We start from the raw sequence: 26032 nt of genomic DNA, 5'->3' as shown, positions 1-26032 counted from the left end.
TGGCACATATATATCAACTAGTACCGTTATACTCGTAAAAGGTTCATGTAGCACTTCACCTCTAGTTTGATGTATTGTACGTATATTTTTATTCAAAGAAGACGGTAAAAACTTAAACTAAATCTTATTTTGTTTAAACTCCTGAAGTATTATAAATACCAGTAACAAGATATAGATCAAATACAAAATTAGTAGATTATGTTTCACGTATATACTTTAGAATCCAAAAGGAAAATGAAAAAAAGAAAATAATGTTGACCAAAAATTAGGATAAATTTATAATTAGAGTCTTATGTGCAAAGACACTATTGCAGTATTGATGATTTACTAACCTTTACGAGAAACACGGACATGAATAAAACAGGAACAGTTCGGTAGTATATAAAGATTACCTATGGGAGGGTTTTAGGGTTTTATTGAAAGCATTCGGAAACAGTAGGTATTTTTTGGTTTCAACTTTTTGACTAAAAAATTTATACTAACCACAGGTACGGGTAAAATCTGATAAAGAAAAGAATGTATAACACGGATGACATAAAAAGATTAACACATCTGGACCATACAGATGTAAGTATAGATGCGCCGGGAGAAACAAAGTACCCTGAATGTAAATACAACTATCTAGAGCAGACAGTTCATTCTGAAGTCTAACTACAATAATTTTCTACATAAAGGTACTTGTATGTACCTATGCTAGTGGCGTCTTTGAGCCACATCAGCTAACAACCAAAAATCAATATATGATATATACAGATAAGTTATTGTCCATTGTATTTTCTGGTTTCCTTCAAGAAGCTCTTCTGAAGGTTATACTCAGCGAGGATGATCTTCCTCGTCACCACAAGCTGGTACAAAATAGATGGTTTGGTTATATATGAGTTCGAAAAAAAATAGCTAGATCAAATTTAGGCAAGAAACCAGAGAGCATTTTAGCCGTTTCCTTTCAGTTCTGCAAACGAACATGATAGTCATGGAACAAAATGTTCATCAGAAAAACCTGAGTTACCAAATATATATGACAAAGGTCTCCAACTTATTCATCAGAACGACAAACTGTAATTTTGAAGACAGGAAAGGTGCATGTGACTACCAAAATCAGCAGTAGCCACTATATTTTTGCTTATGCTTATAAGTCAAAATTGTTAAAACTTAAATTTGTAGTTGATTTTAAGGTTTTTCATCGTAGTTTATTTCCAGTCTTTGCTTTTAGATCGCAAAGAACACATATATAAAAGTTCTACCCATAAATTATTTTATAACCACCAGTAAGCTATTTTGCTTATGCTTCTAAACAGTAAACAGACAAAAGATGAGGCTGCAATGCGGCATGTGCACCATAGGTCCATAGCAGCCTGTGATTTTGCTAGGCACCAACAGTATCCATTTTCCTTGTGAAAATTCACTTGTTCAGTCCAGGAATCGAGTTCTGAAAAGAAAAATCCGTCCAGGAGCAATTTTTACAGGCACAAAAGCATGCCTTAGATTGTGGTCCTAAATGAGTTTTTAACCTAGTATTGATATGTCAAATAAACATGCATGATATCTTCAGGTGTTGTTTGACTATAACCAGTTTCCACAAAAACATATATAACCAGCAATAACAATTCAAACAGCCTGAGTCAAAAACACTTGGCCACATTTCATAATTCGAAGAAATCAAGTAATTTTCAAATGTACTGACTTGGCAGAGTTCATTCAAATATTGATCTTGCAAAGAAATAAAATGGAATCGGGATAGCCCACAAGAACACATAAAGGAAGGACCATCAAACTGCTAATTCAGGACACAAAGGAAGAGCAGATAACCAGGTGCGTCCAACAGCAAACCTTTACTTTCACAATTTCGCTTCCATCATAAATTCATCAAGTAATGCTGAACTACAACCATGCTCTGACTATGTCCTCAATGTACCACTACATCACTACCAGATTGCACCACAATTATTATAAGCATTTGTGAACACATCATGTTGCATAATCACAATCATTTGAGATTGCTAACAATGACAGTGATGCGAGTTACAGCCTCCTATAGCTACTATTCCCTTGTTGACTCTGTGTTTCCGGTGAATTTTCATGATTGCAAAGTCGGCCTACCAGATTCAATTCAAGGGAATGATGAAGGCAGTCTCAGCAAAACTGATTTGGAGGCCATGGACTCCATCAAAATGTAAGTTCTTCATTTGGCTCCTGCTAAAAATCATGTCTAGACGGCTGACAGACTGCAGCAAAAAGGCTGGCCAAATAACTATTCTGCCAACTATGTGTAAGGAACCTAGAAACGGTTCAGCATCTCATGCTGTAATGCCCCTACTCAAAGAAGATCTGGCAGTGTGTTCTTCATAGGCAGTGGCAAAATCAACCAAGCTTCACTGATCAGACGCTCAAGATTGTTGACTCTAAAACGTGAAAAGGCTCAAGCCGTGCCATAAGCAAAGGCAGGGAATTGGTCTTCATAATGATTGCTAGGGAAATTTGGAAACGAAGGAATAGGAGGGTGTTCCGGGGAGAAGAAACATCGCCACAACGAATCCTCAGAAACATTATTGATGAACATAGATGTTGGCAACTGGCGGGAGCAAGGGACATAGCACAATGGTTGCCTGACTAATCAATCTGAACGGCAAGTTTCTTCTTGCCAGTGTACAGCTCTTTTCTTGTGTTTTCGTTTTCTTTTGCTAAGGGTGCGGGCCTTTGTACTTTGCTCCTACTACCATCAATGTACCGCCAACCAATCTAGTCTGGTCTTGCGAACTTACCAAAAAAGGTTGAGTGCTCTTGTAAGAGATGATTTCTTATGTATCTGTTTAAGTTAAGTGGTTAGTTTAAGCATAAGAAACTAACTCCAAGGCCCCAATGTTAAGGAGACCGATTCAACTCTAATCGATCAGGAAACCAATCCATAAACTACACAACCAGCACATTAATCCCAATACGTAGAAATGAGGTTATTTTCAAGAGCCTCCCACCCAACCTCAGCCGGACAGCAGCTTATGGAATTTCGGAGGCTAAGCTCTAGAGCGAACGGCTACCACCTCAGGACTCCTCGCTACTAGCCTTTTGGAAGCACTTCTTTCTCCAAGCTGTTTAAGCCTTTCTGTGCTCTTTGCTGTTTTGGCCGCCACTGTGCCGGGGCTTTCTTGCTTCTGATGTTGAGGGTTTCTCTCTCTCTCTTACAGTTTAGTTTCTTGGTTTTTTTTCGTTAGTTGGACTTGTTTCTGTTCTGTACTTTCTCTCGTTTAATCTTATGCAGGTGGGGAAGCTCTCACCCCCGGTGATTTCTCAAAAAAAAAAAAATCCCAATACCATCTCAATCAATTGAACCTATGGCTCTACAAGACTACGAGCTATCTTCATCTATCAAAGGAATCTCTTTCATCTGATTCAAGTAGAAGTACAACTGATTTTTTAAGGGTGTTTAGGAAAACTGAAATTTAGTTTTAATAGATAATGTTGTTGACATTTTAGTATACGTATGAACATTCATGTTATCAAAGAAATCTACATAATTATCATATAGTATTTTGTTATGATTGGATTTATTACCTAATTATTTTCAGAATAGCTTAAAATTTCAGATATGTAATCACAATTTTAATTAAAACGAATTATCAATTACAAAAATCGACGACGATCCTCTACTAAAATACGGATGAAGTATTAAATATTTCGTCCACTCAATTAATGCGTATTTTATCATCAAACGATGAATGATAAACGAAATCCGTGCAAAAAAAATAAATGGAATTGATAGCAAACATGATTCAATTTCTTCGATCCAAAAAATAGAAATGGAGATTGCATCAGAATTCAGTATGTATCACATACCGCCACAGCAGAAGCAACAGCAGCAGCAGGTGAGGAGCATGGCGGCGTCCATGGCGAGTTCGAGCGCGCCGGCCACGAACGAGCTCCTCTTCGCCGGGAGGGACTCGAGCAGCGGCGCCTTCCCGTCGCCGGGCGGCTCCTCCTGGTCCTGGTCCTCGCCCTGCTGCCCCTGCCCCTGCCGCCGCGCGTGCTTCATGCGGGCGAGGTTGAACTCCAGCTTATCCAGGTAGGCGTGCTTGAAGGAGTCGCGGATCCGGAGCGAAGGCCACAGGTGCATCTTCGCCGGGAGATTCCGGGGATCGCGGCGCGGCGGAGAGCCGGAGAGGAGAGAAGCCGCGAGAGGCGAGTTTTGGGGATCGTCTCGTGGTGGGGCCATGGAAGGAGGCTGGACGGCGGCGGCTGACACGGGCCTGAGTGGGCCGTAGGCCGATGTGGGTTCAGGTGTGGCCGTGTGGGTCATGTCTCGCTTCGTATCAATAAGTTTAACTGAGGTCACTTAACTTAACGACGAATTTGTGTAAGGTCCACTGTAGGATTGGCTCATACGTGACATATAGGTAGGCCAATGTGATTTTTTTTCTCTTTCCTTCTTTTCTTCCTTCTCTCGGGCTATTGGGTATAGGTGCGCGCGGCAAGTCAGAGCGAGCCACATGAACAGAAGCATTAGGTAGTCTAGACCCACCACTGGGAAGGGTATTAAATAACACATAATCATACCCAATTATACCTGTATCCACTTTTAAGAAAATTACACATACCTAAATTAAATGGATATGGGTAACGAATGTATAAGGAAAGAGACATATGTTGCTCTTATAAATAGTAAATCAAACTACCAAATTTCAATTAAAATTGATAGTTTTTTATAGTATAAATATGAGTTTAAAAATTTTAGGTCCAAGTTTATATATACTAAATGGGTATGAATAAAATAAGTAAAATAGGTAATATCCTTTCCATACCCAAAATTTCAATGAGTAATTATTTTTTATCCATGCTCTACTAAAATAGCGTGGGTATAAGTATGGAGGTGAATAATGAATAACATGGGTATGTTTGGCTGAGCTCAGCGCTGCTGATGCCTGATCCTGATCTGTATCGTGTTCTTTTTTTTTTTTTTGTCGGGAAGGCCCAGGAATAGGCTCCCAAATTTCATTAAGAGGGAGAATTTACAGGGAAAACAAAAGCAAGCTTTTAGCCAAAAACTGTAAGTACAGTCAAGCAAAGGGCCAAAGGTCTGGAAAGGAAGAGAAAGGGAGAAAACAGCTAAATTTGCCAAATTAGTCTATTCCTGCCGGTTCTCTGAAGAACTCTGCCTGCTTCCAGATCGATAGCTCTTCTCTGAAGTCTTGGAACCACGGCGTCACCGATTTGCTTGAGTGATTAAAAATCCTTGCGTTGCTTTCCTTTCCAGAGTAGCCAGCAAACCAGGACCACTAGCGAATCAAAGTTCCTCCTATAACTCTTCCAACAGTACTTCCTGGTCCTGTGCCACCAATCCACAAAGGAGTTTTCAGAATCGCCAGGCCGTTGGAAACCCAGCTGCATCCAACCTCTCACCATTCTCCACGCTGTATTGCTGTAGGTGCAGCAAACCGCCAAGTGTTTGCAATCTTCATTCAGTTCCTGACAGAGTGGGCAAGCGCCCTGGTTTGGCCATCCTCTCTTCTCCAAGTTATCCGCTGTTAGACACTTCCCTTTTAGAAGAAGCCACATAAAGAAGCGCACTTTAGTCGGCGCCCTCGTCCGCCATATCAAGCGTGCAGATTTCGCTAACACATTAGTTTTGAAGAACCAATTGTAGGTGCTACTCACAGAAAAATTTCCATCTTCTGATATCTTCCATATTCTTTTGTCATCTTGCCCTTGCGTCGTGTTAAAAGTCGCGATAAGATCCCAAACTTGCAAGAATTCACACAGGGCCTGAGCTGAGAGGGCGCCCTTAATATCTCTAACCCAACGATTGTTAACCAGTGCCCGGCTGACCGGGGTAGTTGATTTGTCAATGTGGGTAAAGAGCAGCTTCTTCTGCAGGCACAGTATCGTGTTTCTTTCGTTTGCCACAACATTTTAGCGCATCGAACGGATTCCAAGAAATGGCAGATCGCGAAAACTCGAGGTACAGGAAGAAACACATGCAGGTACTTTTTTTTAATAGAAGTTGCATACAATTTTTGTTACCATATGCACACATGCAGAGCTTGCATACGTACACGCTGACACGCACACACACATATTGACATATACAAAGTTGACATCAAAGCACACCTGGAAGAAACATTGAGCAAATGATTAACGCGGCCTATCTCAGAAAAATACAGTGCTCAGACCAATGCTGGTTACCAGCACAATCCACGGACAGGACCTGAAAGAGATGAAGCAGCTAGCTGGCTGATCGACACAGAAAGCCATAAACCAACCGAGCATAAGCTAGCTTTGCCAGGCGGCAATCGAACAGCTAGCCGGTGATATATCTACACTTCAGTGCCCCTCCGGTCATCCCGCGGCCGCGGGAGGCGGCCGGCGGTCTAGCCGCGGAAGGAGGAGGAAGAACCGAGCTTCGCGGCGCTTGCCCTCAGGACGTACTGGTGGTAGGCGGCGGCGATGGCGGCGCCGATCAGTGGCCCCACCCAGAAGATCCACTGCAATAGCATGACCACGCCAAGCTATGTAAGTTTCAGCGCTTCAAGTATATATCATCTCAGTTTGGTATAAAGAGTGAGCTAAATTGCTCCTGATTGTTGTTAATTCTGGCCAGAAGTTGCATTGTATTAATTGTTGATTCAGCTTGTGAAGGTGCGTCTGGCTTTCGAGGGTGGGTGGGAAGAGATTACTAGGATGTGGGTTGCTTTCTGAATTCTGAAGTTGCTCTGCAGATGGGGTTTGCGCTAAATTTTAAGAGCTTTCATGACTCAATTTGCCAGTTGGTGATGACATCTGCTTTCTGAGTTTAATTAAAGCCTTATCCCGAGACTTTCGGTATAATAGTATATCTACCCTGTCTATCTGATATACATGTGTGGACTTAAGGCTAAGAAGCGGCACAATTTTCTGCTTAATTTAAGCTTGTGATTTCTAATGATTGTCAGGAAAGTAGCCTGAAAAAAAAAATGGGGAAACAGGAGGCAAGTACTGTGATGTGGCACGTACGTGGTCATGCCATGCCTTGTGCTGGTTGTAGATAACAGCAGCTCCCAAACTCCTTGCCGGGTTGATGCCGGTGCCGGTGATCGGGATGGTGGCCAAGTGAACCATGAACACCGCGAACCCAATTGGAAGAGGAGCAAGCACCTGAACAAAGCCAATTTGCATCATGTTATATGGATACATACTAGAAACTGGTCTTCGTATATGTTCTGAAATTAATTTCAGATCAGCTGATTAGAAATTTTGAACCATGGGGAAGCAGACGTACGCAATCAGTTTGATGCTAAATTTCTAATCACTTGCTAACTGCCACATCACAATCGATATCCACAGTAAATTGACTGAGACGAGTTTAGTGTTGAGGAGGCATGCATCCACTTACGGGGACGTGGGAGTCGCGGGCGTTGCGCTTGGGATCGGTGGCGGAGAAGACGGTGTAGACGAGCACGAAGGTGCCGATGATCTCGGCGGCGAGGCCGGTGCCCTTGGAGTACCCGTCGCTGAGCTCGTTGGCGCCGCCGCCGTAGCGCACGTAGTAGGCGCTCTGGAACCCCTTGACGAGCCCCACGCCGCAGATGGCGCCCAGGCTCTGCGCGACGATGTACAGCACCGCGCGCACCAGCGACACCTTGCGCGCCAGGAACAGCCCGAACGTCACGGCCGGGTTGATGTGGCCGCCCGACACGCCGGCGGTGCAGTAGACGAGGATGAAGATCATGCCGCCGAACGCCCACGCGATGCCGAGGATGCCGACGCCGCTGCAGGCGGCGTCGGCGGTGTTGACGGTGGCGTCCGACTGGTGCTTGTACCCGATGACGGTGGCCACCGTGACGTAGAGGAAGAGGAGCGTGGCCACGAACTCGGCGATCGCCGCGCGGTACAGGGACCACTTGGTCAGCTCCTCCGCGTCGATGAGCGGCGCCGGGGGCGGGTCGGCGTAGTCCTTCGCCGTGTACTCCCCGCCCTCTGCCGCCGCCGCCGCTTCAATGTCCTTCGCCATCTCCGACCGCGCACGAGGCAAAACCAAGCTAACGCGGCTGTGTGCTTTGCTCGCTGCTCGCTGTGGTGTGAGCTGACGAGCTCCGCGAGCTCAGGTATTTATGAGCAGCGTCTAGTGAACACTCCAGCTAGTAGCTAGTTAGCTACTGGCTCGTGACTGGACAAGGACAACAAGTGATTGGTTTGTTTAGCGATTTTGTTAGTCAGAGATAAGCCTGGGGTTTATGGCGAGGGAGATTTCTGGGTTATAATTTTGCCGCCCTCAACCGACTAAAGCCCTCATCATTAGGTCACTCCGGAGACAAACTGGTGGCTGTGGTTTATACGAGGGCTTACTTTTAATAATCAGAGGCCAAGTTTAATTCAGTGATAATGTGTGGATCACTTATGTGTTAAAACATTTTGATTAGCTCCCTGAAAGACGTCACACTTCCAGAGTTTGCCGTTCTTCACCAAAACAGAGCTCTCCGTACCCATTAAGTAGGGGTGATTATTAAAAAGCAAAAGTTATATTCACAAATAAAAAATAATTTAGAAATAATTTTTTTATGTATGTTTTGTTGGCGGTCTAAAATACAAGGTTAAAAAATAAACTATAATAAAAAAACTTCAAAATCAACTTCAGATTTAAGATTGAAAAGATAAAATATAGTACAACAATTATATACAGGTTTCGCTTGCACATCCCCGAATTCTGGGAATCCAATTACTGCCCATTAGCAGCTTGTGTTTTTCACACTGCTGCCAAATCATTAGACACTACGAATATTAGGCTCGCGGAAATTTTCTTTTGTACTATTGCCATTTTTCTGGCAGCGCAAACCATTAGTCATTGCTTGATCAGCAGTTTGGCTGCAAATAATAACAAGGACAACGAATCATGTATCGTCCTGCATGCGTACATCGCAAGAATCACTCGCTAATTAAGATTGTTATCAGAAGCTTGATTAGTTGCAACCTAAATGTCTCATGATGTGCCTGCATTGGCTGTATCCCTCCAATCTCTGAATTATCAAATGCAAAAGTACACAAATTTGTAGCCTGGCTAAATTAATTATGTACGTCTTGCCATGAGGCCAGGCGAGCTTGTCTGAACCATACGGCCGGATAAAATTTGTGGTGCAAAAGCGGTTCGTTGCAACGGCGTTGCATCACCATTGCTCAATGAGGGAACTTTACCTTTCCTTTCCTTTCCTTTCCTTTCCTTCCTAAAATTCATCCATGCGAATTCGAACAGCAACGAGAAATGTACCTCGAACCGCAATTTGAGGCTAGAACATTCTGCAGTTTGCTATACTTTCACATGAAAGCAATTGCAATGGGACTTTTACAACTCTCTTTCCTGGACCATGCAGCCATTCTCATGAAAGCAGTTGAAGCCGCTTTTCGTCCATGAAGACACAGCACAAAACAGAAAGCGAAGATCCGTCGATCTTAGTCCCATCTTCACAAGATGCCATCAGTGGACGCTTCCTGAGCCATCGTTTCTCCTGAAATGGGCGATCCATGTTGACACATGCAGCACGACTCCTGGATCGACAAGTGGATGCACTGCAGCCACTGGATTAAGAAATGGCACAAAAGAACAGGACCTACCAGGCTAACGGTGACGCCGGAGCCCTATAATTTACGCCTTTATGGTTGAAACGAGCTGGACGGTTCAAGTCCTATTCACGCCAAATAATTTGATGGATTTCTACAACTGCGTTGGCAACTGGCAATGCAGGATATGGAGTTTTTTTTATTTCACTTTTTGTCAAAACAAAACATGGGATCCATTTTTCGCATATACAAACAAAGAGATGACTCTGGCCTCTATCCATCAGGTGGGTCTGTGCCCACTATTCAACAAATTCGTAGCAATCAGAACCAGGGCTGAATATGAACAAACTATCAAACATGTCGCAACAGGTTGACAACGTAGCATAAAATGGAGAAAATTTCAAAAAAGAAAGAGGTTGAGTGAAAAATGTGTAATAATAAGATGAATTGCTTATATGATTATGTATAATCTGCGTCTGGAAGGTCCAGATGTGAAGGGGTACTTAAAACCTGGGGAAAGGAGTACGCATTTTAGAAAAAAAAATCATAAACAAGCTGGATGTTGGAGCTCTATGTAAATATGTTTTCTATTAGGCTATATGTGTAATAAAATGGCGCTTTATGAAAGAAAAGGTATGTTAAGCGGATCCCAACTGAAGAATGTGTGGGAAACTATCACCTTGGCCAGTTGATCACGAAGCAATCATAGATTCATAGGCCAAAACTGATTCAACAAAGCCTATCCCCTTTGAAGAATGCCGATTTGATCTTAGCGTAAAAAAATCTACAAGAAAAGCCAACACAATTTCCAGTAAAAATGCAACTTCTTGGATTAAAACAGTCAGCGCACAACCAAAGCCTAGCACAAAATGGGTAAATGATGGTCTGCTGGTAATGATAATGGATTTCAGAATTGGCATTGAAGCACTTGGGTGACTTCAAATTAAACGCAATATAAACCAAAAATATTTCAGTAGTACGACATTGAAATGGAGTAGCTCTGTGGGATGCCCTTCCCTTGAAAATCACTTTCAAATAGCTAAGTTGAATAATAACAACAGAAGCAAAATTATAGAAGGAACAACAAATTATGGGAAATCAATCCTTTTTTTCCCCAAGGTCATCTATTGCTTGCCCCATAGTTGAGTGGATCTGATCATTCTCAAAATGCTGATTAGAAACTAGATTCACATCCATCATTCTATTATATATCCTACAGAGCTAAATAAAATGGACCGCTTTTTTGTACATGGATATCCCGTTCAGCCCCAACTATGATGAAACGCACCTGAAAATCACCATCCTGTTTTGGCACCTGCAAATCATGGCAGCGGGTAGGCCAAATATGAGGTCAAATCAGCAACTCACCATGGTCTAACCCATGCAGCTCAGAACTTCGTCTCAGACCTAAAAACAACATCAACATCCTCTTACCAAAACTGTATCAGCATTCCAAAGGCTTGCAGATCCAAAAATAAAGGCACATAGTGACATCTTAATGACTGAATTCTTGAAATAACTATATCTAAACCCCTAAGGCACTCTAGTGCCATGTGAACGACAAGTTAATAGCGCAGAAACTATGGTATCGTCCTAATAAACTGTTCAATCTGCCCTTCTCCATTTAATGTCCCTTAAATTGTTGGACTTGGATCCACATATCAGCATGTACTCTCAATAAGTTCAGAGAGTGACCACTTGATTTGATCCTTTCCAACATACTACTGTGTTTCGCAGAATAGCCGGTTCATACCAGTCGGTACTAAGCCTGTCAGATATTTTGAAAGGGTAAATTCACATAATTGTAGAACATGACAAATTAGATCACAAACCAAGGTACTACTGCGTTAGTTTCGGAGAATAGTCAGTTCATACCAATCAGTACTATAGCATTTCATTTGATTGGATACATTCCTCATTCTGAAATTTTGCCCAACCCCTTTTCTTCCTTGTGTATGACCAAGGTGACCAGCCAACTAAAGTAAAACACTGTCTTTTAGGAAGATTACTCAAGTCACGCCCGTCTCCATGCTGGGGATTTTGCCACATCAGTCCAACACATGGTAAGACAGACATGACCAAGTGGCAGAACCGATGCCTACTTGGGGCGATACTGCGATAGGGCACCAGGAAGGGCACATAACTCTCACAACCATGCCCAGATGGAGGCAACTATGAAAAGATGTGGCAATATCGTTCTAAGTTGGCGCCAACAAGGAGACAAGCTAGAGTTGGGAATGCTTGTCTTAGACAAGGAAAGGTTTAAACCATGAGTTTAGTCAAAAGGTCAAGTTTTAGTCTGAATATGTGCATAGAAATATAAAACATGTCAATTTTGTTAGCTGCATGAGCTGGAGGAAGAAGATGTGCACAACAATGTCCATGCCAACGTTGAGGAGCTACTGATGTCCAATCATGGTGAGTGGAACCAAGGATTGAGCTGCAGGGAAGCTTTGGTGTGGATAGGAATGGCAACGCAGCAGTATAGAGGTAAATCAGGATGGCACAACAACAACACAGCAAAGTTGGGTGGAAAGTTTGAACAAATGTCTTACAGTGGACAGAGGTCAGCATCTTGTTTAGACCACAATAGCCTTGCTGGATAGGGGAGATGAGACACAGAAAAATAGCCTTGCCCAGGAGATGAGTCAGTTAGTTCTCCCTCTAAGGGTCAAACAGGTACATTTTCATACAGATCACTATGAGTTCTCCTGTAAAGAAAGATGGTATCACAGATTTCCAAGGTCTGACCAAGGGGCAAGGCAAGTTATCAAAATACATCAAAGGAAGGCATGGTCATAGTTAGTGGAATAGCCATTTTTTGGAGGCCTCTTGATATGTTGTCAAGACAATATACTCCAATATTATCAAAACAAGGAGAGTAAGACAACCAAGAGAAACAAGGTATTGGTCGTGAAAGAAGATAGGGCACCGAACTATCAGTCTATGGTAAATCCTCAGGTAGCTCAATAGTGAGTCATAGGGACTAGTTAGTGAATGGCATAAGGTCAAGATTGTTGGTGATTTACACTCACTGACACGAACAAAAACACCCATATGAAGCAAGGCATACCTATTATGACAAAATTAGTGATGTGTGGCTAACGTCGCTTTAGCCTCCTCACAATGTGGTCATATGTATGTCGCTCGCCAGCCTTATCAAATATTCGCTTCATATTATCAATGGTCGACCGAGGCAACTCAATTCCCATGCCGAACATTTCATCAGAATATTTCTCCACCTCAGAAAACCTGCCAAAGTCAAGCAGCCCAACTATTAGTTCTCGGGCCGACTCATCAGCCGGAGTAATCTGGTGCTCCACAATGCAGTGCCACACGTCAATTGCTGCTGACGGGTTAAACTCCTTAGAGAACATGTTGATAGCAGCAGCACAATTGGTTGCAGAGGGCAGCTGCTCATTCTTGCTCATCTCTTCAAGGAAAGCCTCAGCCTCACGAGCCTTGCGCTGCTTGATGAGCCCTTCGAGCATGGCATTGTATGTGATAGAATCTGCAAAGACGCCATTGAAGGGCATTTCGTCAAGCATGCGGAGGGCGTAGTCAGTGTTACCAGCATTGCAACAAAGGTCGATGATGGCGTTGTACATGGGGAGGTTTGGTATAAGGCCAGCATCCGAGATCATCATTTCCCAAATGGCCAAAGAGTTGGCATAGTCGCGCTTGCGGACAGCAAGGTCGATTGCCCTGGCGAAGAACTTGATCCCCGGGAAGCAGCCCTTGGTCCGCATCACCTGGAGGAACTTGAGCGCCTCACCCAATTGGTCCCCGCGCACGAGCGTGGAGAGGAAGGCGTCGTACGCGGGCATGTTGCTGGCGTCCCAGCCGACGCGGACAACCATCTCGCCGAAGGTGCTCTTGGCGCGCTGGGCGTTCCCCTCCTTCTCCCACGCCTCGAGGAGTATCCCGAAGGTGTCCGCGTCGGGCGCGATGGAGGCCTTGGCGCGCTCGAACAGGTCCTGCGCGGCCTGCGCGCGGCCCTCCCCGCGGCACATGGCGGAGAGGAGGGAGTTGAGGGCCACGGCGTCCGGCTTCACGCCGTAGCGCTCCATGACGTCGAAGGCCTTGACGGCCTCCTTGAGGTTGCCGACGGCGCAGTAGGAGGAGAAGATGGAGGCGAAGGTGGCGACGGTGATGAGCCCCCCGCCCTCCTGCTTCATGGAGCGGACGGCGTCCCACATGGGCTCGTACATGCCGGCCTTGCCGAGAATGTCGACGAGGAGGTTCCAGGAGTAGCCGGTGTGCTTCACCGACCGTCCCGCCCAGACGAAGAAGCGGACGGCGGATTTGGGGCGGGAGTAGCAGACGCGGGACCTGAGCACCTGCTCCGCGACCTCCGCCGTCGGGCCGATGCCGCAGGAGGAGAGCTCCGCCTCCGCATCCCCCGGCTGGACCCGCCCGAGGATCTCCAGGAACGCCTCCGCGCGCGGGGACGCCTCGCCGTCCGCCCCCTCCTCCGTCGCGCTCATCGGACGACGGCGTTGGGCTACTTAGATCCTAACAAGGAGTAACAACCAATTGGATTCGAGCTTCTTCGTTCCGATGACTGAAACGAAGGGGATGAGGAACAGCAGAAATTGCTTCGGGATTGAACTGCTTCTGATTCTCTGAATCGGTCGAACTGCGTTGGCGATGAGTTTCCGAGGTATCCGCAACCATCGTCGTCGTCGTCGTGTGTATGGGCCTACAAAACCTCGCGGCTGGGATTTCAGAAAGAAAAGTTTGGATTGACTTAGCCCAACAGGGAAGAGGCCGGGGCACCAACGTAGGCTGCTCCAGAACACTTGGGCCGATCAAAATTTTGGTGGGTCGGTTAAGTCGTGGGTACCGGAGTAGAGATGGCAACGGGACTCGTGGGTCGAGACCCGATGGGTTTTACTCTATTAGGGTATAGGTATGAGCTAAATATATTTTCCGTGGGTAAGTAATTGGGCAAATATTTTCACCCGATGTATACGCGGGTATAGACGTTCTTATGATCCCCATACTCATTTACCCATGAGTAATAAATACCCGCAAGTTTCATGTCATGGTCTAATATCATATTAGCCTAGTCTAATTAACCAAAATCATAGGTATTTAAAGCATCCATACATTTTTCACCACACTATATGAATGTGTGATGCTCTAAGTATCTAGCGTCTATGCATATACTATATGGAAAATGTGATATTTAGATTGTTTTAAACTTTTGCGGGTATATGGGTAACCCGATGGGTAAGGTTTACCTAAGCGGGTATAGGCGTGGGGAAATTTTCTTACACATGATGGGTATGGGTATTTTAATAGTACGAAATTTTACTAGTGGGTATGGGTATGGGATAGCAATACCTGATGGGTATTTATCCATTGTCTCCCTATACTGGAGGAGTATATAATAAGTAATTTTAAAGTTTTTATAAAGTAGATAAAAAATAGTTAATAATTATTTTTTAATAAAATAAATAGTTAAACGTATAGTTAAAGTCAACCGTATCCAATAAAAAAAAGTGCAGAGAGTATTAAAAGATGGCACGACTCAGGATTAGCTCTTCTTAAGAACAGAATAGTAATCCATACGAACAGTATTACAGTTGGGAGTTTGGTTTATTTGATTTTTTTTCTGCTCAAAAATCCTAAGCTGTAAGCAGGAACAGCATTTTTCTACAGTGGTGCGTATGCTACACCCGTATTTGAAAGGCAGCTATATGTACCTTTCATTCTTTTGATTGAAAATTCAGTCTGGTCTACGCACTACACACTGCTCTGAATAGGAGACACGGACGATGTCATCAGTCGTCTGTCGAGCAGTCCAGTACGCATACGGTATTGACCCGGGGCTGGGGGCATTAACGTTAACTCTCTTATTGTCGTTTCTGTTTATACTTATAATTAATGTTTAAATTTTTAATCTTGAATTAAAATTTATTTTTCACCTTATCTTTTAGGCACTAATAATACGTATATAAATTTATTTTTATAAATTATTTTTTATTTATAAATATGTTGTTTGTTTTTCATAAAAAACAAATAATCACCCCTATCTAGCCATCGCTTTTTATCTAGAACAACGAGATGATGGCGAATTGGAAGGAGACCCTGCACTGCAAGCAAAACCAGTAGGCCAACTGGCCAAATATCACCTCAATATTTTTGCTTTTACTGGTACTTATAAGCCAAATTAAAAATTTCAACCTTAAATCTGTAATTGATTTTGAAGTTTTTGTTATAGTTTATTTTTCAGTCTTAATTTTTATATCGCTAAGAATATGTATATCATAATTTTTTTTATAAATATGTCATTTAGTGAAAAAGCCATACAATTGCTTCTTATATATCACTGAACTGCATATCTGACCATCTCCTCCGCCTCTTGACGCCAAATGATACCGTCTTCGCCTATGAGAGCAACCGCAATATATCAGCTCAAACCAGTCTATATGAGTGGGACGGTAAGTGGCATTAGGTAAATTACAAGTCACGATATATATGGACAAAGCAGTCTATAGGGGTGGGTCTCAAGGTAAAAAAAAAAAATCTTATCCACAATGGGTATTTACTGTGATATGTGATATGTTAGATGTACAGTGTAAATAACATTTTATTTTTGTCTTGTGGGCTATCCATAGGCTATAGGTAACTTTTGTCATTTGTTTCATATTAACTACTTTCACAATGATTTTTAGTCACCTAGTACTGTACTACAGAATATTTAATTTACTGCAGACTGCCTTTTGCTAATATCGTGGTTGCTCTAAAAAAGAAGGTAAGGTGTAATATGAACACATGACAGTTCGTCGTATAATGGGAGTATATAACCTACACGCCAGAACCAGGAGCATACACCGGCACAAGTCATATCCTTTCACATTAAAGACAAAATTAAGTATGAACATTTCTAAAGAGAAAAGAAACATAATCCCTCCTATACATACTATAAGAATTTATGGGTTTATCTAGATTTACTTATATATATCAATGTATATGTTTTGACAGTTTTATATATGTGTCTAGATTTATTAGCATACAAATAAATCTAGATAAGACTAGAAAATCTTATAACGTGAAACAAAGAGAATATATAATTAAGAAAGACCAACTTGGATAATCCTCTCATAGTTCCAGACCATGCATGGCACAAAATTCACAGCCGCTTCAATCCTTTGCAGCAATCGATCGATCAATCTACGCATCATCGATCGACACCGCAACTCACCACGCCAGTATTTCTTTTTCCCCGTCTGTCCACTCCTAACATCGATCATTGGCGAGAGTGACATTGCGTGTCTACACAGTCGGATGCTGGTAGAGACGTGTCGTGACTTGTGGAGACAGTTTGGCTCGGTCTGCGTGCATGGGTGGTGGTCTGGTGGAGCTATTAGCCGGGGCGCGACACCGACGTGTTTTCACTTTGGATGGAGTTACAGATCGATGCGCCCTGCCTTACGTGCGTCCGTCCAGGCCAGCGCCCGCGTGGACCGGGCCGTTGCCCACACGCCACGTACGTACCCGCGCGACTGGCCTGGCCCCGCCCGTGGGTGGCAGTAGGGCTCAGCAAAGCCTGCGCCGCGACAGCGATGGACAATAACGACGGGGGGAGAGGATGAGGGAGGCGCCGGAGTAGTGTGGTACAGCGGGCGATCGACGACGTCCAGGCCTCCAGGGGATCACACCGGGCACGTACCGGCTGTGCACTGTCCACGACGACCGTGGTCACTGCTAGGACCGCCATTTGCCGCGGGCCTCCGATCATTATTGCCAGATGCATTTTACGCTGCAAATGAGTTGATAAAACACTTAGTAATTTATGAATAAAATTTTTATGTACGTATATTTAATAACTATCTGAAATTAATGTTGGAAAATAAACATAGTAAAAAAACTCCAAAGATCAACTTAAATTTAAGGTTGAATATATAAATTTTTGTATATAAGAAAAACAAAAGCAAAAAGATAGCGGTAAAAGTTGCATGGTGCGACGATTTAATGAAAATGCACTCATATGAGGTGTCGATTATTTTCAACTGCACTCTCCATCCTTAAATATGAAGTATATCTCTAACACTTATAAAAAATTAATAGAAGAGGCATATAAAGTATTTATGTATCCCTTACTAAAGGATGGTTGGTTGAAAGTGAGAGGGTGACTAGGGATATAATATAACGAAATTTGAATGTGTAGTTAAGAAGGAAAAATAGTATGGTTCTAATGCACTTATGTGGACAAAATCTAAACATGAAAAAAAATACACTTATCATAGAAAATAGGCAGTGCTATGTATTTAACACGGACATTGTGTATTTGTGTTGACGAATCCAGCAACTTGGTTTTTTCTTCTTGCATTACAGACTGAAATATATTTTTAAATTTGGCTGTCATGGTTGGGCATTCAATTAGGCCAAACATATCAGTCTTGGTCTCTGGTCTTGAGGGGAATTTTGATCATCAAAATCTCAAGACTGAATTACGGTGAAGGAAACTTAAAAACCGACCATTTCAGTTTCAGCCACAACCAAATCACGTGCTAATTCCATGATATGAAAAAGAATTACAAAAGAACTTTGGAAAGATGGAAAATCACAACAAATTGATATGTGGAACCGTGCAGGATGGCAGGAGGGGGCAACGACGAGAGGGAAGGAGGTGGCATCTGTAACTAGCAACGATATAGACGAGGTGCGTCACCGTGTCAGGATTCACCACCCACCATTGTTAGGGTGGAGGTCTAGAGGAAGAGTCATAAGCCAGCACCGGCGTTGGGTGAAGTCTAGCACCTCCTGCTTGATCTCCTCACACTGGCGAGGAGGAAGGCTTGGCAAGAGGAATCAGGGTCTAGGTGGAGGAGGTTGGAATGCTTCCGAATGTATCAATGCCTAGCATGGTTGAGTGATAAGTGGACAGCTAGGAAACAAGGATGGCAATCATGCCCAATTACTCATATACTTATGGTAAAAATCTATTAGGGTTGTGTATGTTTTTTTATTTTATACTCATGAGTATGTTATTGGGTCAAAACCTATATATGCTTGATTAGTAAATGGGTACGGGTATGGGTAGACACTACACGTGTCCGGTTCACACATTTACCGTAAATATTTTAACGCGCAGTTAAGGTAACTTTAATCTATATCAAGCACTACTCTCTTTCTCGGATTTGTTTGGGGTTAGTAGGTGGTGGCTGTTGAGTGGAGTAAGGGATGATGAGTTAGTGCGTTGCCAATGTACATGTCCACTTGGGTATTTCCTAATTAGGTATATAATTGAATTGACGAAACAAAATTCGTTCTTTTATCCCTACGACAGAATTAATGACCAAATTTCTCATTTCCTGTTCTTTTGGTTAGATCTTATTTTCGTCCACCTCTATGGCTACGCGTTTACATCATTATTTTACTTTTGGTTTGTTTGGCCATCACAGTCCACTATCCTATAGCTCACAGTGAGCTCTCATCTACGATGTACCAATATCGCTAGGCTTTGCACTGTGGACTGAAAATGATATTTGTTCTATGTAAGTAAAAAGGTAAATAAATAGCTATGATATTTTCCTATAAGAACTATGTAAAAGCAACTATTACGTGGTCCTTAAGTAATGGTAATAAAGTATTTTTCTAACGTGTATGAAAGAACATTGAGCCACTGGCCCTTGGTGAAGAGACGAGTCAAATGACCCATGGCACAAGATAGGACAATAACTTATATTTATCCATTCGTATTTATTATCTGTTATCTCTTCCTAACACACGTTAAACTCCCGTCATTTCGTTTATATTTATATTTACAAGATTTAAACTATAATTTAATTTTAAAGTTTATTTTGGAGTCTTTTATTATAGTTTATTTTATATATTTAATTTGTTCACTAAATTACATATAAAAGTTTTACCCATGAATTATCTTTCTTTACCGATAACTTACGTGAATAAGGATAATGGGCGGAACTATATAGCACAATGGTTGGATTCAGCCGATCCTGATGAACTCTAACAAAATTCATGATTAAATTATTTTGGCAATAAATATAGCACTAGAAATTAAGCAAGTTTAACATATTCTCGTAGACTAGTACAGATGACACATGTGAATTAATTTTTCAGCTCCACCCATAGTGTTGTTACTAGATGATACTCCCTCCAGTTTTGATAATTCTCGTCATTTTGAACATCGACTCAGTCTTCTAAACATATTTTTGATTATGATCTTATATTAAAATATATACACCGAATAAATAAAGTTTGTTTTTATGAAAGTACACTTTATTATTCATCTATACATGTTATCCATGTTATCCCAGAAATTCCAAACTATATATTGTAAAATTTGTTAAGAGTCAAAGTTTTAAAAAGTTAGTCATAATCTTGTCTAAAATGGTAAGAATTATGTAACCGTTTGTGTTTAAGCATGCAAGTCATCGAGAGAAGTAATAGGACTACCTTTACTGCAGGTCAAATGGATAAGATTAGCCCTTATTTAGTTGCCAAAAGTTTTTGCAAAAGAGTCACGTCGAATGTTTGACTGTATGTCAGAAGAGGTTTTGAACATGAATAAAAAAACAAATTTTTTGAGCCTAATTAATCTGTCATTAGCACATGTTGGTTACTGTAGAACTTTTAGCTGATCATGCACTAATTAGGCTTAAAAGATTGATCTCACGATTTACTTCATAACTGTACAATTAGTTTTAATTTTCAAAATATATAATGCTTTATTTAAGTGTCTAAATATTCGATGGGATGTTTTTGGGAAAATATTTTAAGAACTAAACATAGATTTGTTCCAATGAAGCTTGCCCGTGGCCCTGATCAGCCACTTCAACCGATCAAGCTGTAACCTATGAGCCTGTGACCTGGAGCGGGACTGACCGGGACACGACCACCGTATACACACACAGCCACACTACCACTAGTCGAATTGCACTATTTGAATGGCTTTCAAGTTTCAACCGGACCGGTCTCCTCTACGCTACAACGGTCGGGCCCACAGCTGGCCCCCTTCGCCAGTAGGCTGCAATTCACGCAGGGCCGGGGCCACCGGCAGCGAACGTGGTGCGACAGCCAAGCGCGAGACCACGTGTCGCCTTCGTGGACCCGTCGACCCAGCGGGGAGGGGGCCATGTTGCCATCGTGTGTGCAGCGACGGCGTCCCGGGCCCTTTCCTCCCACGAAATTCCGGCGATGCCCTTCCCCCAATTATTAATCCTGTCATCGAACTTGACTCGTTTTCAGCGTGAATCTGGTCGCGGCTCACCTGTCCAATACTCCCATTTTTTTCACTCTGCACAGTGCACAGGACTGACGTGTCCCATGTCACCCATGGCCACACAAGCGCCCACGGTGTGCACCGGTGCACAGCTGTAAGCCTACAAAGCCGTGGCAGCGCGAACTACCGGAGGGCAGAATGGTCAGTCCAAAAACAGCCTTATCCACCTCTGTGCAACTCTCGTCGCTGCTCCACTTCACCCCCGCGAAGGCAAGGAGAAGTGCTCTGTATTCAAGCTCCTATAAAATCCAACGTGGACAACCAAACGTCCAAACCCACACACAAACTCCAAACCCATTACTCTCCTCACGACATTCTCGCGCGCTCCTGTAAAAAAGATTGGTGGTTGCGAGCGGCGTCACGCGGTAAAGCGAACCAAATTACGTACCGATCGATCGACCGGCCGGGCGGCGGGATGGCTGCGGGGAGCGCGAGGTCGGCGGCCGCGAAGCACGCGTACCGGATGTTCGCGCCGTCCAGGGGCGCGGCGGCCAGGTGCCCCGGCAGCCCGGGGGCGGACGAGTTCGACGAGTCGGACGTCTGGGGCTCGTTCACCGTGGACTCCAGCCCCGCCGAGCTGGGTGCCAGGGGCCGCCCGATCCCGTCCGCTCGTGCCGGCCGGAAGGCGACGTTGGACCGGTCCGCCGGCGCCGCGGCCGGCTCGCTGCCGGTGAACATACCGGACTGGCAGAAGATTCTTGGGGTAGAGTACAGGGATCACCAGGCCGCTGCCGAGTGGGAGCTCCACGGCGACGGCGACGATGACTACGAGTACGGCAAGGTAGCCGGCGTCGGCGGGGTGGTGATACCGCCGCACGAGCTGGCGTGGCGCGGTCGCGCGGCGTCGCTGTCGGTGCACGAGGGGATCGGGAGGACGCTCAAGGGGCGCGACCTCAGCCGTGTCCGGGACGCGGTCTGGAAGAAGACCGGCTTCGAGGACTGACCGGCCGGCGAGCTAGCTGATCACTTCCCGGCGGTTGGCCTCGCGTGCAGACGTGCAGTAGGATAAAAATGAGTACTACTCCTTAGTACTAATTACCTTATTATTCTCTTTCGTTCTTCTTTTACCCTTGCGCCATGGACAAGAAATTGGGTAATAGAAAGCTACTAGATGCAACTATGCAAGAGAGAACAGGAAGAGTGGGTGGTTTGTTCATTCAAGGTGTGACAATTTTGAGGGCACCTGGAGATGGTTGGAGTTGGTTGATCAGCTGATCGATCCTATTTTTTCTTTTCTTTTTCTGTCTTTCGAGTATGGGAGTTTCCACACTACTGCGCAGTGCCGCAGTGTATGTATGACCACTGTTGTATGCAAAACTGTGCATGCCGTTTTGTGCGAAATTGCAGAAAGGAAGAAGAAATTCAGAAGGAATCTTGTGTTGGCATGCATGCATACTGCCACTCTCCACCACTTATACTAGTTAGTAGTTTTTTTTTTAATAAATACGGGCAAAGAAAATATCTTTCATACTCCCAAACCACACATTTCCTGTAAATTTGTACTACTACTATATCTTGATGTTATTCAACAGGAGTGAAAATGGTAAAGGAACATATTCTGCCTCTCCTGCAATAACTAAAATGGTGAATTGTTCTTTTGGATGAGCGGGACACCTAAGTACTGTACAACGCTAGCTAGCAACATCATTGCCAATGATGCAGCGGCAAACCGACCCTACTGAACAGTTAGCAGACACTGATAGGTATCATATCAGTGATTAGAGAATTATGGTATATATATATAGACTCTATGCACAGACTTTAGTAGGGTCCCAGATCAGAATTTAAAGTTGATGCTAAAACAGATTAGGAGACACATGAGGCTCAGAGTCTCCGCATCTCCGCAAAACCGTAGGGCATCAATAATTGATGCATTATTTGTTAACATGGCTATACATGGATAACAGATAATACGGCATACGGCAAGCTAGGCGTCGTTTTCCCAACGTTGTAGCTGGATAAGATCATGTAGGGCCCTATCTCGTCTCACCCATGCTGCTGCTGCTGCAGTCTTCGAAAAAGAAAAGAAAAATGCTGCTGCTGTTGCTGCATGCACACAGGAAACACATCGAAACGACGTCCCCCAGCGCCTGACCCATGCATCGCTTCCCCCCCCCCCCCCCCCATGGCCCCCATCTGCTTATGTCACGGGTGCAGTTTCAAACCCGTACGAAACGACAAGGGCACGATCGAATTTTAATCAAAATGGAGGAGGGGTGCGGCTGCGATTACTTAAAAAAAAATTCTCTGTTTTCCGTGTCCAACGTTTCACCCTCCGTCTTATTTGAAAATTTTTCAGAAAATTAGAAAAAAATTAGTCACACGTAAAGTATTATTTATGATTTATCATCTAATAAAAATAAAAATATCAATCATAAAAAAAATTGAATAAGACGAAGAGTCAAAAATTATAGATAAAAAGTGAAAAATTGATTTATTTTGGTACGGAGGGAGTAGCTTTGGCCAAGTGTTCACGACGTGGATTGATGGGACGTCCTCGGACGCACGACGACGCCGATCGACGATTAGCAGGTTGGACGTACGTACGCATCGGACATTGGCGCGCGCTGATCCGAGGCAGGCGGGCATGCGGGTGCACGTGAAGGCGCCGCCCCTGCGCCTGCGAGCCTTCTCGCGCGCGCGGCGCGCGACCACGTCTCTCTGCCTCTCCGGGCTATCTGGTCTGGTGGCAGTACTAGGCACGCGCGCGCACGGCACCGCCGCGCCGGGCCGCACTAGGATCTGTCGGCTCGGTTGCGAGCAGGGGAGAACTGGCCCGCTGGGCGCTGGCGCGGCTGGAGATCGAGAGGAGTCTTACCCTTTCAATGCATGCATGGCACGGCGGCGATCGACCGACTGATATATGCAGCGAGCGAGCTACCCGCGTGCGTGACGGTCGATTTGGTTATCGCCCGTGCAGTGGCGCGCCTAGCTCGCCTCTCGCCACGTAAAGCGTGGATTTCGGGCAGGTTTCTACCTGGCACCGTTTTGTTTAAAAGAGAAAGGTACCGCGTACGTCCACGTTCACAACGGTGCCTCAGAAACGCATGTGGATCTCGATCGGAACGTTGCGCTGCGGGCGTGCAGTAGTGCACAGTGCAGGTGCAGCATTGGCAGTACATTGCTTCTAGTCAGTGCTACTCGTAGTAGTGTATTGCCTCGCATTCCTAGATAGTGGTAGTAGTAGTGTCGTACGAGCATGAATACATCAAGCGTCCAATTATCAAGGTGGTTTGTCACGTGACAGAGGCGAGGCCAGTGGCCAGAGACGTACGTGGCGGTTGCAACCCGCAGGTGGCGAGCGGCGCCGGGCTATACGTGCTGCGGCTTGCGTGCATGTCCGCTCAGCCGCGAGTGGCGATGCCGCAGTGCCGCATGGAGCGCTCCTCCGATCCACTCCCTCGGCCTCCACGTACGGCGCGTGCTCGAGCTCGCGCGGTGGTTTGGCTTTCCGCGCGCGCGCCCCTGTGGGGCGCCTGGGTGAACCCGGCCGCGTTTCCGCTACTCCATCCCGGCCGCTGGTTTTGGTGTGTCGCGGTAGGTGAGGCGCGAGGGATCAATCCATCGCGTCAGGTTGCGGCTGGTTATCGGCCGGGCAGACCAACGCGCCGCGACCGCGACGACGATATATTTTTTTTCTAGAGCCTTCTTCGACCTTGTGTACTGATTAAACTGGCCAGGCGTCGGTTGCCGAGTCCTGAATGTGGCAAGTTGCAACGATTTCCTGACGTTGACACGGTAGGAAACCGATGTTCAGTGACCTGTATCGAGTCAGGATTGACTCGAAGACGTACTGTAAAAATGTTTGCTCACTCCTCTCCGTAGCCACTTGTCAGCGGAAACAAAATTGTCGCTGCACCCTGGCCAAAATGATTAACCCGGATTCTACAAGAGCACGTACAGGGCAACGCTCTGTCTATATGTTATTATTTTTGGTACCACTTATCCTAACAACTAATTCTCAGACAAAAGTCTTCTTATCTGTTCTCAACCATCCTTTCACCTAAATATATTTCTCATTTATTAGGACACGTCATTTTTTCTTCTCAACCTTAATCTATTCTAAACAACCTAGAAATTAATACTTCTACTTTAGAAGTAATAATTAATAATGGTCTTTATCTGTTAATTGCAACAGATATTTTGGGAAAGAAAGTTGCTGTGACTCAAAGTCATAATCTAGAAGATGAACAGGTGACGAAAGACAACTTCCATCGCTTTTTTAAATTGAACCCAAATATAGAAATGCTTAAATACCTCGGTTGTGTATCATTTAGTTAATCTTGTTTTTACATGGGAGAAATGTGTGGTTTTATAGCCTAAGTCTCCTTCGAAAAGTTACAAGAGTACCCCTTGATCTACGTAAATTGTACAGGGGTATTATAGTAATTTTAGCGCGGCGCCTTTGGACCACAATATGTTATGTCGCCAGTACTTGAGTGCCGGTCTCCGAGCATCTCGAAGAAAATATTCGGTAGAAACATAGCTGACAAATTTTGCTGCGTCCCTTCTAGAATAAGCTCATTTCTCTTACACACAATGCTTTTTGAGCATAAACAATACAACATGCTCATGGAGCATACCTACAACATGCTCATATGGACATAAATAGCACAATATGGTACCAAAGCACTTAGCCGAATAGAGGCAAGGTGACCATGTACCAACAAAAGTTAACCCACACCGTAATAAAACACTAATAAGCTCTCCTAAATATTAATTTGTTCACCGCTCTCATGCAACATCTCTAAGAACACGTATGAGTAAAATGACATGTTAATAATTAAAAATAATTTATTAATAAATTTTTTCGTATATGTGTTCCTATTGTAAAAAGCAAATATTGTAAAATAATCAATAATAAAAACTTAAAACTATGAAATTAAGTTTAAAAATTCAACTTTCGATCAATGATGTTGCCAAACCGAGATGAGGCTGCATAATCCGCGGTCTCCTATTGTGGCTGTTTATAGAACGTTCATTGTCTGTCCTAACTCCCAAGCTATAGCCATTTTCAATCATAGAAGTGGTAATATATGGAGTATATCTATACTATCTAGTACTGCTATCCTGCGGTTGTTTAGTAGAATCCGCGAGATGTCACGCTCCGTTTGACGTAGAGTGCTTTGCTTGTACTATCTGTTTTTATATTGTATACAGCATTTAACTTTTTTAAGCTGAACTTCTTTAACATGAATCAAATTCACAGAAAATATAACATTTTCAACGTAAAATAAATATACTATCAGAATACATATA

The 26032-nt window shown here is 43.9% G+C and overlaps 4 protein-coding genes across 11 annotated transcripts; 1 reads left to right on the top strand and 3 right to left on the bottom strand.

Moving 5' to 3' along the window:
- Nucleotides 1-494: 494 nt before the first annotated feature.
- Nucleotides 495-4219, bottom strand: LOC102710777. Its single transcript, XM_006652464.3, has 2 exons — nucleotides 3829-4219; nucleotides 495-845 (listed from the first exon to the last, which is right to left on the bottom strand). Exons 1-2 carry the CDS (start codon nucleotides 4202-4204, stop codon nucleotides 814-816), a joined length of 408 nt encoding a protein of 135 aa, XP_006652527.2. The 5' UTR covers nucleotides 4205-4219; the 3' UTR covers nucleotides 495-813.
- A 1729-nt stretch (nucleotides 4220-5948) lies between these two features.
- Nucleotides 5949-8029, bottom strand: LOC102710486 (probable aquaporin PIP2-3). The gene is made up of 3 exons (XM_040523681.1): nucleotides 7358-8029; nucleotides 6979-7119; nucleotides 5949-6470 (listed from the first exon to the last, which is right to left on the bottom strand). Exons 1-3 carry the CDS (start codon nucleotides 7973-7975, stop codon nucleotides 6357-6359), a joined length of 873 nt encoding a protein of 290 aa, XP_040379615.1. The 5' UTR covers nucleotides 7976-8029; the 3' UTR covers nucleotides 5949-6356.
- A 751-nt stretch (nucleotides 8030-8780) lies between these two features.
- On the bottom strand, nucleotides 8781-14289 carry LOC102710294 (pentatricopeptide repeat-containing protein At1g77360, mitochondrial-like). 8 transcript variants are annotated; one of them, XR_005811607.1, is made up of 4 exons: nucleotides 12590-14289; nucleotides 10805-10923; nucleotides 9571-10300; nucleotides 8781-9464 (listed from the first exon to the last, which is right to left on the bottom strand). XR_005811607.1 is itself a non-coding variant. In XM_006653543.3 (2 exons), the coding sequence occupies exon 1, from the start codon at nucleotides 14001-14003 to the stop codon at nucleotides 12618-12620; it is 1386 nt and encodes a 461-aa protein (XP_006653606.1). In that variant the 5' UTR covers nucleotides 14004-14289; the 3' UTR covers nucleotides 10383-10923; nucleotides 12590-12617. The 8 variants fall into 8 exon arrangements, 2 of the variants coding, with proteins under 2 accessions (XP_006653606.1, XP_015692282.1); XR_423431.3 differs by having other exon boundaries at nucleotides 8781-10026; nucleotides 10196-10300; XR_001550183.2 differs by having other exon boundaries at nucleotides 8781-9688; nucleotides 10196-10300.
- A 6742-nt stretch (nucleotides 14290-21031) lies between these two features.
- On the top strand, nucleotides 21032-22272 carry LOC102711064. Its single transcript, XM_040523428.1, has one exon. It carries the CDS (start codon nucleotides 21189-21191, stop codon nucleotides 21714-21716), a length of 528 nt encoding a protein of 175 aa, XP_040379362.1. The 5' UTR covers nucleotides 21032-21188; the 3' UTR covers nucleotides 21717-22272.
- Nucleotides 22273-26032: the final 3760 nt, after the last annotated feature.

This window comes from Oryza brachyantha, chromosome 4, assembly GCF_000231095.2.
Source record: "Oryza brachyantha chromosome 4, ObraRS2, whole genome shotgun sequence".
Classification (NCBI taxonomy): domain Eukaryota; kingdom Viridiplantae; phylum Streptophyta; class Magnoliopsida; order Poales; family Poaceae; genus Oryza; species Oryza brachyantha.
This window is presented reverse-complemented; position numbering and strand designations above follow the sequence as displayed.

Bases quoted from the DNA above. Each gene is read 5' to 3' on its own strand.
- LOC102710777 (XM_006652464.3), bottom strand. From the start codon at position 4,204: ATGGCCCCACCACGAGACGATCCCCAAAACTCGCCTCTCGCGGCTTCT. The intron at 846-3,828 runs GTATGTGATACA...ATTTTGTACCAG, and splicing joins CTGTTGCTTCTGCTGTGGCG to CTTGTGGTGACGAGGAAGAT.
- LOC102710486 (XM_040523681.1), bottom strand. From the start codon at position 7,975: ATGGCGAAGGACATTGAAGCGGCGGCGGCGGCAGAGGGCGGGGAGTAC. The intron at 7,120-7,357 runs GTAAGTGGATGC...GGCTTTGTTCAG, and splicing joins CCCGCGACTCCCACGTCCCC to GTGCTTGCTCCTCTTCCAAT. The intron at 6,471-6,978 runs GTACGTGCCACA...ATGCTATTGCAG, and splicing joins ACAAGGCATGGCATGACCAC to TGGATCTTCTGGGTGGGGCC.
- LOC102710294 (XM_006653543.3), bottom strand. From the start codon at position 14,003: ATGAGCGCGACGGAGGAGGGGGCGGACGGCGAGGCGTCCCCGCGCGCG.
- LOC102711064 (XM_040523428.1), top strand. From the start codon at position 21,189: ATGGCTGCGGGGAGCGCGAGGTCGGCGGCCGCGAAGCACGCGTACCGG.